This window comes from Crocodylus siamensis, chromosome 13 (genome assembly GCF_052110815.1).
Source record: "Crocodylus siamensis isolate JL-2025a chromosome 13, ASM5211081v1, whole genome shotgun sequence".
NCBI lineage: Eukaryota > Metazoa > Chordata > Crocodylia > Crocodylidae > Crocodylus > Crocodylus siamensis.
Window position 1 is genome coordinate 34,078,728 of NC_143407.1, and position 13,479 is coordinate 34,092,206.

Genomic DNA, 13,479 nt, shown 5'->3' on the forward strand with positions numbered 1-13,479 from the left:
GGGGTTCTCAAATTCTGGGATACTGTAACCCTGAGTGCTGGATGGTGGCAGCAGGGACAGGGAGTTTGCATGCGGCAGCTGCCAATATCCCCCTGGGAAGTTTGCAGACCTCTTGTAAGTTGCTTGCAACACCCCAAGGGGTTACAACCCAGTCTGAGAATCCCTACTCTACTCCATTTTGATATTATAATTAATTTTATCCTCTGCAGGTATTTAGTAGAAGACTGGACAGGACAATACACACTTTATTATAATGCTTTCAGAGATCCTAAACTAGACACTTTTATAACAATGGATTAAGTGATCCGAAACACTTCAAGCATTATAATAAAGTGTTTAGGATCACTGGAAGCATTATAGTAAAGTAAGCCTAAACATGACGCTTTATTATAATGCTTTAAATGATACTAAATACTTTATTATAATGCTTTAAATTATAATAAAATGCCTATCTCCTCGTTAGGCCCTTAAGTAATAAAGCCTTTTTTGCGGGCGAGGGGACCAGCTGTTGCCTAGTGGAAACCTGAGCCCCAGGCTGCCTGGACAAGGCAGGGGCTCTCGCCCCTTCTGAGGACAGGCTCGGGGCCCCTGAGAACTACTCACTCGAGCCCTGAAGGCCGCGGGCTCAGCTCCCCCCGCCGGGCGAGCCACCTCAGCGAAGTCCGGCCCACGCTCCGCACCCCGCCGCCCCGTTGACTTCCGGGTTCTGCATCATGACGCACCGACGCCCACACCCCCTCCCGGAAGGTAAACAGCGCTCAGGCCGCCTGGAAGTAGGCGGGGCTTAGGGGATTCCTTCCTCCGCGATTGGCCGCGGGTTAAGGATTGGCAGGCGCCCGTCCACGTGCGCCCGGCTCTCGCGCCGGCTCTCGCGAGACCCGGATGTAAACAAAGCGTCCTCCTCCCTGTCACCCATCCTGCTTGGCTAAGCTTTGCTCGCTCAACCGACCCTGGAGAGAGAGGGAGAGGGGTGGCAATCACCCGTGATGTCAGCGGAGCCCCGCCCCTTGCCTCAGAGTGGGGGTTCCGATTGGGCGAGAGCCGGTAAGGCACCACCTCCGCTGCCACGCGATTGGCTGGCGGGGCGCGGTGTGTCAGTGCCCGAGCGAGGGTCCCAAACAGTGTCAGCGCGAGCGGGGCTACGCGGCAGGTACGGGCGGAGCGACCCCCCCACCGCCAACGGCCGCGGCGCGGCCCGGCCATACCTGGAGACCCCTCTGTCTGGGAGCCCGGGGCTGGTCCGTGGCAGCGCTCCCGCCTGCGAGGGGCTGCTGGGCCCCCTCCCCACGCCGCGGGGTCGGGGGTAGGGCTGAGCACCGCCGGGGGCTTCCCCTGGGCCGTGCCCGGGCCAACCGCCCTGCCCCGGGTTTGGGGCCGGGAGGAGATTTGACCCCGGGGGCCTTTGTGGGGATCTGGGGTGATGGGTAGGGATTGGGGGGTTGGCACTGGAAGGGGTGATGGGTTGGCACTGGAAGGGGGGGATGGGATGGGAAGGTATTGTGGGGGATGGGTGGGGATTTGGGGGGGTTGGGAGTGGAAGGGGGATGGGAAGGCATTAAGGGGGATGAGTAGGGACTTGAGGGGGCTTTGTTTGCCTCTGTAGCAGGCGGCTTCCCAGGACCTGCAGTGTTTTCTGGAAGCAGGATGTTGGCTGCCCCGGTTCGCCAGCTTTACCTGTGGCGGGCTGGGGTATTGGGGCCTGTGCCGTGTCAGGGTTGAGGGTAGTAGGGCTTACACGATGGATGGGATAGGATGGTTTGGAAAGGGATGGTCTGCCTTAGGCAGGGGTTGGGCTAGACTTCTGGAGGTCTCTCCCTGCCGTGCTTCTCTGTGATTTCTGTGACTCCTATCCTGGCAATGGAGCCGGTTCAATAAAAGCTGCCTCCCTCAGAGAAAGGCTGTCCTGCTTTTCTGCCTGGGAGAGCTGGAGGGTGAAAGGGAATTCATTCATTGCAGTGTTTGTCTGGGCCTTGCTCCACATTCAGGAGAAAGCTGGATAGAAACCGGCTGCAGGGTTGTTGCATGTTTTCAAGCACTAACTTCATAGTGGGTTGGCTCTTTTTATAGTGGGTCAGCCATTTATTTATTTATTTTTACTGGTGTGATAATTGCTTTGGCTGTGTGGCTGGTCTGCATTTATTGCGCAATTCACCACTTAATTGTGTGTGACTTTGTGCATGTGGCTGATCTTATTTTGCACGTGCGGCCGGTTTAGGTTTATTTCGCGATTCACCAGTTAATTGTGTTATCATGACTGCACTTATGGCTGGTCTAAATTTGATTGCACAATTTGCCAGTTAATTACGTAATACATGTAACATGTAGCAGGGGCCTGATGGATGCAGAGTGTTTGTACCCGTAAAACCTGAGACCTCCTCTGCCCTCACTCCTTGCGAGTTTAATGGTCAGCGTGAAGAGAAAAAGGAGGACTAATATTTATATAAAAGTAATTGCTTTTAAAACTTTCCTATTTGTAGGTATCTGCGAAGCAGCAATGGCAACAGAATCTCCCCGTCGTCCTAGCCGATGTACTGGGGGAGTTGTGGTTCGCCCGCAGGCTGTCACGTAAGCATATTTTATACAATGTCCAGTTACACTATTTGAAATGCCTGCAGGATTGTTGTACAACGAGTTCGTGGCACAAACGTTCTCGCAAAATCAACAAGGAATGACTGTCTAAAACCAGGAAGTTTTGTTGCGCTGAGAATTTTCCAGAGAAAAAAAGTAAATGCACTGCTCTTTCCAGCTTCCCAAGATTATACGCAGCAGGCAGCCTCTTTAAAAAAGACACTTGTTAGGGCAGTAACTGACATGTTGACCAGCCTTTCAAGTTGCATCATAGATAATTGACTACCTTTATAAACAAAGGAGAAGATTGCAAAACAAATGTGTTTAGCAAGCAAAAATATTATGCTAGCTATAATGCAACCATAACAAGTTTGACCCTAGTGTTTCTGTGTCACAGGGGGTGTTTTGGTAAATAAACATGTTTCCCAGTATTGTGCTTATTTATTTAATTCATGTGAGAGGATATTAAGTTAAAACATATAACATATAATGTTAACCAGCATTTTCCAATGAGTGCAGTTGTGGATTTCATTATGGTGCTAGCACAGAAGAATTTATGGCCAGCCAAAACATAGCATGTAAGTAAGAGTTTCTTGCTTTTGTCATGCCTCCTAAATTGCCACCCTTCACTCACAGAAGCACGGTGCATGTTCTCAGTGAGAGGATCCAGAAAACCAATGGACTTGGCTTTGCCTGTCATGAGCTGTTTTATAGCAGCAGAATTTCTTTAGAGGTGACGTTATGCTGCTGAATTGTCATTGCAGTATGGCACCGTATTCAAATCCTTACACCTGCTTTGGCAACTCTTATGTGCACATAAGACCTAATGTATATGAGTAAACAAACCAGGTAATGTTAGATATCAGGATCTGTTTGATCTGACCTGGAGCAAATGGAATAAAGTTGTTCCTATAACTCTGTGATAATTGTATAGAGAAGAAGGTTCTTGCAACCCAGGCTACTACAGGGAGAAAATGCTAATATCACAGCACTGTCCATTAACATGCATTGCTGTCAGTGCTGTGATAGTGAGAACCCTGAAACTGAGTCGCTCCCTTCAACTTCAAGGCGTCTTATGTCAGCCCCTTGACAGGTGCTTCCCTTTTACTGTTTCTGACCCACTTAAACAGAGTATAATTAGTTACAAAGTGGGTTATAGTTACAATTAGTATGCAGTTTTACTGCAGTACAACCAAAAGACAGAGTGGACATCAGGGCTGAAAGATGCTACACACTTAAGCAGTTGTGCGCATACAATGGTTATCTCTGCATATTAGTTATGTTACAGTGCAAGCAATAAGTAACATTGGGACTCTCACTGTATTCTGTAGGTAAGTTTAATTATGTACTTACAGGGCACGTCTGCATGAGATGCTATATCACCATAGCGTCACCAGGCACAAACTGTGACGCTGACGCTGCTGCACTGCAGCAGCAAGCTACTGCACAGTAGCTGCTAAAAATAACTGTGTGGCATCAGGACTGCACAGTAGCGTGAGGTACTGTGCAGTCTGCTGCACGTGTAGATGTGCCTACAGTGTACTCTATTTATCTGCATGCCATCTATGTGCATGTGAGGAGGTGTGGTGATTTGTTCCATGTTACATTGTCCTAACCTGAACAACTGATACCTGAATAGGTATCATCTTTTATATCAGAATTTAACTTCTTTAGGTAACATGGTACAAATTTCAGCCTTCTGCCATTGTTTTGAATTGCTAGGTTATATATATATAAAAAAAATAACGGCAACGCTTATTGTACAAAACATAAGATGGGCACGTGCAAGAGACAGGTTTGTGTTTGGCCTCAAACACAGGTTTCAGTCCCCCCCTTAGAAGCTAGTTAGAAATCTCTTGTGTTTTAAAAATAAGCATTTTGAAGTTATTAGCCTGCAGCACTCTGGCTGCTCCACATGACATAATTTCTTTCCAAGAGAGATTTAGGTTACATTCACTGAACAAAACACATCTGCTTGCTTTATCCACAAGCAGTGCACCTTGGAAGGGATCAATGTTCATTTTTATCTCTGAAATCATCAACAAAGTCATTACCACTCTGCTGTCATGATGGTTGCTGATGGACTACACCTGAGAATTTCATACATTAATTATACTGTGTAGCACCTCTTTTTTACAAATGGGCACGGAAAAATTATGACTTGGCCAGGACATCCAGTAAATTTGTTGCAGAAAGAAGAGGAGGAAAAATACGGGAGTTGTGAGGGGGCCAGGACCCCAGGGGACCCGGCCCGAGCGAGAAAGCCCGGAGGGCCGTCCAACTTCCGGGATCAGACCCGGAAGTCTGGCCGGGGAGTTAAAGTGTCCCGGAACTTAAAGCGGGCCGGGGTGAGACCGGCCCGGGGTAATAAAAGCAGCACCCCTACCCTGGCTAGAGGAGGGAGGAAGCTCCGGCAGAAGGCGGACCAGGGACGAGCGGAGCCGGACGCGAAGCAACGAACGCCAGTAGCAGCGGAACCAGCAGCGGCCGAACCGGAAGCAGCGGAGCCAGGAGCGGCGCGTGGGGAGCCGGCGGCAGAATCTCCGGCAGTGGCGGTACCGGTAACGGCGGTGCCGGGATCGGGGCCACAGACACTGGCTGCGGCCCAGCCGGGAGGCGCAGAGCCGGTAAGCACTGGGCCGAGAGCAATAGGGCCAGTGGTAGCGGGGCCGACCACGTCGGAGCCGGGAGCCACGCGGTGGAAGCCGGCCGGAGCTGAGTTGCCTGCGGCAGAACCAGGAGCAGCGCGGCCTCCCGACGTGGCACAGGTACCGAAGGGATCGGAGGCGGTCCTACCGGGAGAACCCGGGAGGGGAGCCTCAACCGGAGGGGACTTTCTCCGAAGACTGGTGGCCAGCTGGCCACGGAAGAAGACCCGTGGGCTGGGAGGCGGACTTGGTAGCCCCCCCGGGTCTAGGGACACCGGCCTTTGAGGGTTGGACAAATCCGTATCGGAGGCTCGGGCGAGGGTGTAGGGGAGCGAGGAGCCCTCAGGACCCCCGGACTTTGGAGCCGGGGTACCCCCTTGCGTTGGACCGTCAGCGCCCCACTTTGGGTGAACCCCTTTTTCCATCAAGACGTGGCAGGCGAGATTGACGGGGCACAAGCGGCCCGGCGCGTACCCCCCTCCTCTCCAGGGGCCATTCGGGGATTTTGGGCGACTCACAACCGGGTGACCTACCCCATTCCCCCACAGGAGTCCTATAGCCAACTTTTCTATCTAACCACTAAAATAAATTCTGTTCAGCTTTGTAATCTTTAAATCCAGTTTTGTCAGTCTCGATTTAGAGTCTGTGGCATAAAAGTGTATGCAGAAACTTATGTCTTCTTCCATACTACTGTCTTTGCTGGAGGAAGCCTCATTCTTTAAAAGATGTAATCTTTTCTTTGTGTGTGTGTGTAATATTTGTGCAGTTCTGTTTTAGGAGACAAACTGGAAAGTGACTAAATTTTTTGGTATGAAGAATCTGGATTTCCCACCCAGTTCTACAAACTCTGTCAATGGTGGTCCAATTTCTTTCTTGTGATTCATATGCCGAGTTTGAACAACACGAGTCTTATTTAATATGTAAAGAATGTCTCCCAAAAATAATCATAAATTTGGAATCTTCCAAAGCGTGTTGGTAGATGAGAGCTTGGAAAATTGCTAATTCTCTTTGTTTAGATTTACATCAGCAGTTGAACATGGTGCATATTGCTACAGGGATTGGTTGCCATGCTTTTATAGAAAATATAAATTTCTTGCATATTCACAGTACTACCAACCTTATTATTTTGTTACTCATTAGCTGCACAGCATACTTGGCTCACCTCTCATGTAAAATAATCTAAAGAAAAAAAAGCCTTACATTTTGTTCTGGTACATTTAAACTATCTTGCAGCATACATCATTGCCTGCTTACTTGTAGCTGCTAGTGAATTGCAGGAGCAGTGAGTTTTACAGGCCTAAATGCGCTGTACTGAAAATGCCTTCCTCTTGCTCTTAGCCAGTTTTATCTTGGAAACTGACAGTAGATGGGTCCAGCAATCTGACTTCAAAATGCTACATACCACACACAAGCCAGCAGGTAGTTCCCTTTGCCCAGGGAAAGAAATGTTCCAGACACTGGTTTTTTTTAAGACTTTTTTCCTCAGGGCTTGTTTTATTGTCCACAAAGCAATTGAAAAACAAAAGCAAATCAACTGGAAAAATGCTGAGCAGTATTTCCCAAAGGTATGCCCTGCTTTAACCATCAGGAGGGAAGAGGACTCCATCTCTCCTTTGACTTAACTTTCTCTTCCTTTTATATTTTGTCAGTCTGCTGCCCTATTAGCCCCTTACAGACTGTGGTTTTGTTACGTTATGTGGTTGGGTGGTTTATTAAGGTAGTGAGTCCCAGTTTTTTCAGTACTTTGCCTAAAATCCAACATGTTTAGTTATACTCTGCTACGTGTTAACTTGATATTCCTGTAACCCTGTGAGGGAAGTATGGAGGTTTGCATTTCAGTCTTGGCACTGCAAACCAGTTAATTTGTTTATAAAATACATGCCGAAATTAAAGTTGCTTCTACTATTTGGTGCAAATGTAAGTCTGTATCTTTCTGAAAATAGAGATTCTTTTTGAGATTCTTTTTTTTCTGTTCTATTCAGCATTTAGCAGGCAATCTAAACTGAAACATAACTTGCATCGTTTCCTAAACTGAAGTATAACATATATCAATTCCTTGGTGGTGCATGCGCTCGTGTTTATGTCCATGCAATGTATTCACATCCTATTTTAGACATGCCAGATAATTAACTACTCCTTTTTCTTGTCTTCCAGAGAACAGTCATACATGGAAAGTGTTGTTACATTTCTTCAAGATGTTGTACCACAGGTACGTGTGTATTTTTCATATAAGCCAAAAAAACCCTTCTTTGCTAATTGGATAAGCAATACAAAAAGGTTATTGAAGATAAATAGTGATATTTTGGTCCAATCTATGCATAAATTTAAAGGGCCAAGATTTTTTAAAAGTAATTTTCAATGCTTTATTCTAAGTGCACCATTTGAGACCCCTTGTAGGGGGTTTTAGACAGTTAACAGAGGAATGTCTTCTGAAGCTATGTCTGCAAGTCAGGCCGCTTTGTGGGTTCTTCAGTTGGGCACCTAAAATTATTAGTTAAGTGAAAATCTTAAAGCACTGAAGTCTGTGTTTGGGGGGGGGAAGCATAAATGTACTAGGAAGATGATTTAGCTGTTCAGATACTTAAAGATGTGTCAGTGAAGGAGATCTGCTTGTGAGGCAGATGGAGAACACGCTGGTAGAGTCCAGCCCTTCCAGATACTGGAGCATTTACCCAGGTGCTATTTCTGGACTGTGCTTTGGATCCTATGTGTTGTCTCAATCTTTTTGTCCTCCCCCCATCCTCTCCTCACTTGCTCTAGAACCTCCTGATTCTTTAGGGTTGTGGGAATCTGCTAATCTATTCTCCTACAGCCTCTAGCTTGCTGTGAGCAAGGAGGACCAGATGAGTTTGCCACTGCTTTCTCCTATAGGCTGTAGTTCTTGAATTGTCCTTTGGGGAGAATAGCTTTGATGCTGGTCTTTGCTGTTCATAGCTTTCCTCGGGAACAATTGAAATTGATGATTGTGATCACTGCCCTACTTCCCACAGTCTTGTAAGTAGCAGGGGGAAACCAACCAGAATGGTAATTTCATGCTGCTAGTCTCTGGAAAAGCAGTGGGCAGTAGTAAAGACGCTGCAGCTGTTCATCTCTCTAGACTCAGGAAGGCAGCGATATGTTGGCTCATATCTGGCAGGTGAGTTGAACTCCAGATAGGCTAGAAACCTTTTTTTAATTGGCAACTCTCTCCCTCTCCCTGAGAGACAGTTTCCTGTTCACTACTGGTAATTTATCAAATGCATTTTTTAAAGCCATGATAAAATGAAACATAGTCAAATTTGCAGTTAAAGCGTATGTATGTGTATGTGGTTTTTCCCCTAGAATCTTTTTCTGTAGTTAAAATGATGCAGTCTGTGTCTAACTTTACAAACCAGTTTGCTTTGAAAACATGGAACATGCTTTGTTTTGAAAAGTAATACCACCGCTAATTTTTTTTTTCATTTATATTTTCAGTTCATATTATTGTCTATTTGGTATGCATAAAGTGATTATACAAGTTCTTCTAATTTTAAATCCAAAATACTGCACAGGATTTTGCAATAATTCAGTTGGAAACTATGTTTTTTCCATTGTAACTCATGTTCTGACTACCACAGCCTCTCCTGAGAACTGTAAAACTTGTGCAGCCTAGAAGCACCAAAAAGCTCCATTTCAGAGTTTCTTTGTATTGCATCCCTTTAGGGGTATCTGCAGAATATATTTAACTGAAGTATGGATCTGCTTTGCTGGAGTTGCACTGTATTCTTTTTCAAACTTAAACATGTTGCGTATATTAATGTCATGATTATAATGAAAATTCCATAGTAAAGACCTCTTGTGTTTTGCAGTGTTGCTTATAATGTTTTTAAGTGCATCAAAAAGGAATTAAAAATGAGTATACGCCACATAGATATATGTTTTCACTGATAAAATCAAGGATTATTAAAACAATTGTTTCTTAGTTTGCTTAGCAAAAAGACAAATACTGTTATTGTTCTGATTATAAGTCTTGCCACCTTTTTTCCGTCCAACAGAACCATCAACATTACATTTGACTTATGGGGCTGACCTATAATGGCCCCACTATAGTCCTGACTTCTATATTTGCGGTCTGTCTGTGCATACAGTTAAGTGCAGTTTTTGTTTTCAGTATTTTGAGTGCATTTAACTCTTTAAGCCCTCTCCTAGTTTTTTGATTCTCCTTTGGGATTTCGTAAGTGCAACAGCAGTTCAGAGTCTTTTTTCTGTAGTTATCAGCTAATATTCTGGCAAGACACTTTTCCCCGCTCTAAAATCAAACCTGAAAATGTGGGCTGGGCCTAGATGCAGGGTGAACTTATAATCAGAACATGGTATATAGTATCGAAAAAATCCAAAGCCAGTTAGCACATCTACACTGCTTCTGGAAAGCTGTGGACTTGCATGCTTTTTTTTTTCCCCATTAATGAGCATTGCTAGACTAACTGAATTTTTATATTTCGTATTTTAAGATGAAGGATTTCATGGGGAGCGTACTTAATTTTAAACGTATCTAAGAAAAGATATATGCAGGAATACTGCTTTGTGTGTGTGTGTTGTGTTTTTTTCCACCTTGCTGTTCCTGATGTAATTTGTAGAGGAAGGAAAAAAATAAACTTTTGTTTTCTTATCAGCTTTTCTGCTTTTGTTGTAGGCCTACAGCAGTACCCCACCAACAGAAGAAAAAGAAAAAATAGTCTGGGTCAGATTTGAAAATGCAGACATAAATGGTATGACTATTTTCGTCTCCAACTTATTTTTATTCTTGTATCGCTTGAGCTCATGCACAATAATCTGAGCCAGCAAAAACATAAAATTGCAATATAGACAAAATTTTGTGCATAAAGAATAGCTTTATAAAGAACAGGCATGTTCAGGGTAGAATTTGTCAGGCAACATCCTGAGTGTATCTGAAACTTCTTTTGAAGATGAGCAAACTCTAGCTTTGAAGAAGTGAGGGAAGCAGATTCCAAAACAAGTCTCTGATCCCTCCCATTATTCAAATCAGCTGAAATGAAAACATTGAATTGGGTATAGTCAGTGGACTGGTTGATTCCTAGCTTTAAATCACTTGATCTCTCCCACCACACTGAACTAGTGCAGTGACACAATCCATACTCTGTGGTAGCCGCTTAAGATGTTTTGCATCACTGTTTCCCAGTAATCTCTTTTCAAATAAGACAGGCTATAGACAGCATGATCGGTAAGGTCAATTCAGTGTCAAATGAATAACGGTCAGATGAGTATTTGCTTGAGTGAATCAAAACATCTTGCACTCATATGGGTGTTAATAGTGCATGTCAATTTGTTTGTACTAGCCATGTAGTTGTAGGCAGCTGTCCAAATCCTTTGGAACCTTCTGGAGCACAGTGGTTTGAAACTCCATCAAGGTTTGCTTCTTGACTGCATCTTTAGTCTACTCTTTTTGTCCCAGTGGTCAGGACTTGCGCTTGTCCCAGATGAGACTCAGTAGTATGGCCCAGGGCTGGGGTTGGGAATCTTTATGGCATGTAAGACAGGTTACATGATTTACATCCTTTGGAATGGGACAAAGGCTGCTGGGTCTCAAATACACAGAAGATGGAGATGGTAAAAGGCCTATTGATCTGTGTGAGTCACTGCCCGCAGCTCTAGCTAGTGCATATTGTTCCCTGCTGTTTTCGTTTTCCCTCACTGTCCATCTTAAGTGTTCCAGCCTCTTCCCTTGAAGAGTCTGCTTTGCTGTCCAGTAGACAATCTCTTGTATTCAGTCAGACCACTGATCTAAACTTACCTTTGTCCAATTTAATCGTGGTAGTTTTATTTAACCTGCTTGCACCCCCTGTAATCCTTCATGTTTGCATGCTTTTAAAAAGTGATGATTTACATTCTAATGAAGAGCAGCTTAGGTAAAGTTATGCATAGTTGGTTATTTTAGCTTGCATTTAGCTTGTCTTCATATTTTCCTCAAGCACTATGATGTTTTTATGGGAATTGTCTCCCTCATAGGGATGTTGTAAAGATTAATTAGGTGGTATTTCTAAGTAGTTTTGATTTGTAGAAGTGCTACGTAAGTATATGTTTTTTCCCCCTATGAATTTCCTCTGTTCTAAAATGAGAGAATGTATTAAAGAAGACATCTCTGATCCCTCTATTTTCTTTGTGTAATGTATCTTCCACAAGGCACTAGTAATCTCTGTTAATAAATAATATCTCAGCAGAACACTGTAGACTGCAGCTTTTATAAAGTTGGCTTCAGAGTGGTAGATATGAAATGTGACGAGGCTTATTGCAAGGACTTCTTGTTACTTCTAGAAAATTAACTTTACTATGTCATGTCAACCACAGAAGGTAGAACTAAAAGAAATCCTTGGGCCAGCTAGTGGAAGCTAGCGTTTGTTAGGTGGGATAGGAAATATCCCAGCATCCTTCCATTTTCACTGACATGTTGTATCCTCTCACTTGAGATTCTGTTTACTGAGCCTACTCCTTATGTCTAAGGGCTGTGTCCCATTTTTTTTTCAGCTGTAGGAATTTAAAGGCTGGAAACACTTTGGCTTTACCTTTAGTTGTAATAATGTGAACATGGATTTAGAAAAAGGCATACAGTGTAACTGTGCTAAGACCGATTGGTTCTAACTAGATATCTTTGCTCTGATAATCAAACCCACTTTAGATACGTCAAGGAATATGGAGTTTCATGAAATACACAGTACTGGAAATGAACCCCCTTTGCTGCTAATGATCGGATACAGTGATGGAATGCAGATATGGAGCATACCTGTAAGTACATAGGAAACTTCACCTTCAGACACTAAGACTTGCCCGGATACTGTTGTTCTAACGTATCTAAATTTTTGTAATGGAATGTAGTTGTATTACTTTAACTATTTCCTACTCAGTATTAGGAAGATTCAGCATTCACCCATATTAAAAAGACTAATATTTGGTAAGCCTCAAACTTGAATTCAGCTACTTCAAACCTGATTTCCCCTCCCCCCCCAGATAATTGCTTTTTAAAATAAATTTCCAACATGTGATCAGAGTAGGGTATAGTAACACTTCAGAGAAATCAGTATTATGAATATGGAGGAATAATCAAAAAGGCCCACAAGAAGGGGGCAATGGCAAAACTTGTTTCTTTAGAGGAAAAAATGTGAAAAGCTTGTCCTTTTTTCTAGGAATGCGGGCCTAACAGTATTTTACAATCTTAGTGTTTGTCATGTGCATGATTTGCAATTTTAATTTTATTAAATTCTATATGCACATATGGGTTTGATTTTTATTCTGTCAAATGTACCATGCAATTTGTGTTCCAAAATAGTTACGAGCACATGGACTCAATTTGGGGAATTTTCCCCAAATTTCTTTAACTTTAGGAGGATGTTTAATACAGTATGTCATAAAATTCTTAACTCCTAAAAACCAGTGTGTACAACACCTTGTACTTGAGAAAAAACCTAGTGAGGATGAAATTTCTCCTCCTCTGCATGTAATGCAAGGAGTTTCTATAAAAAGGTTCTTGTTTTGCATTTATTCATTGGTATAGAAGAGGATAGTTTTAGCCAGCAAACTATACTTAAGAAAACACAGTGGATTTTTTTTCTTTTGCTCTTTCTAAAGGGATATTGTATACCTTATTGAGACCTGTGTTTAAGACTAACACTTTGGTATTACGAGAGGAGAAAACTGGAATATGTACCTTTTTTTCTCTGAGGAGGAAACAAAAATGAAAACCCAAAGCCAGCAATTAGATTAGACCCTAATACACTGTGTAAAACTTCATGTAGAGTTTGAGAACTGGTATATCTACTTGCATTTCCTATGGACTTACTGAGGATTTCTAGTATTCAAGATGATATTCTGGAGGTACCAGAGGGAGTTTTCAATGCTGTTTTATTTTTGTTTTGAATGGTTTTTGTTTTTTTATGTAATGTTGTAGCAAAATAAAGGGTTTTTTTTATATTTTCTTTAGTGTCTTGAAATAGTTGTCACTATAAAAAAAATAAAAAAACGAGGTGCATAATCAGTTTTGTATGCAGTTAATTTCTTAAACATGAAATATTTTGCATTTCTATACCAAAGTTAGCGTTTGGAAATCATTACACTGATCTTCAAAGTGTACTACAGAAAGCAAACATTAGGTGTCAGTAAGATATTGAGCTAAGAAATGGAGCATTACAGCCGTAGCAGTAACTGAAATTCTAACAGAACTTCCAGTAAAAAGTGGTTAGGATGCATAATATTTACTCAGATCGAGGTAAGTGTCTTTTCTTCAATTTGCCTG

The 13,479-nt window shown here is 43.2% G+C and overlaps 1 protein-coding gene across 4 annotated transcripts in view; it reads left to right on the top strand.

Annotated features, from left to right (window-relative positions):
* The first annotated feature begins 1,007 nt into the window (after positions 1-1,007).
* Positions 1,008-13,479, top strand: part of BCAS3 (BCAS3 microtubule associated cell migration factor) — a 457,217-nt gene continuing 444,745 nt past the window's right edge. The window contains exons 1-5 of one of the 4 annotated variants that reach the window (XM_090025357.1): positions 1,008-1,044; positions 2,478-2,565; positions 7,371-7,425; positions 9,868-9,943; positions 11,869-11,975. In XM_090025357.1, coding sequence (XP_089881483.1) covers positions 2,495-2,565; positions 7,371-7,425; positions 9,868-9,943; positions 11,869-11,975 — 309 coding nt within the window. In that variant the 5' untranslated portion in view covers positions 1,008-1,044; positions 2,478-2,494. The other 3 variants (XM_090025360.1, XM_090025358.1, XM_090025359.1) reach the window with 3 other exon arrangements.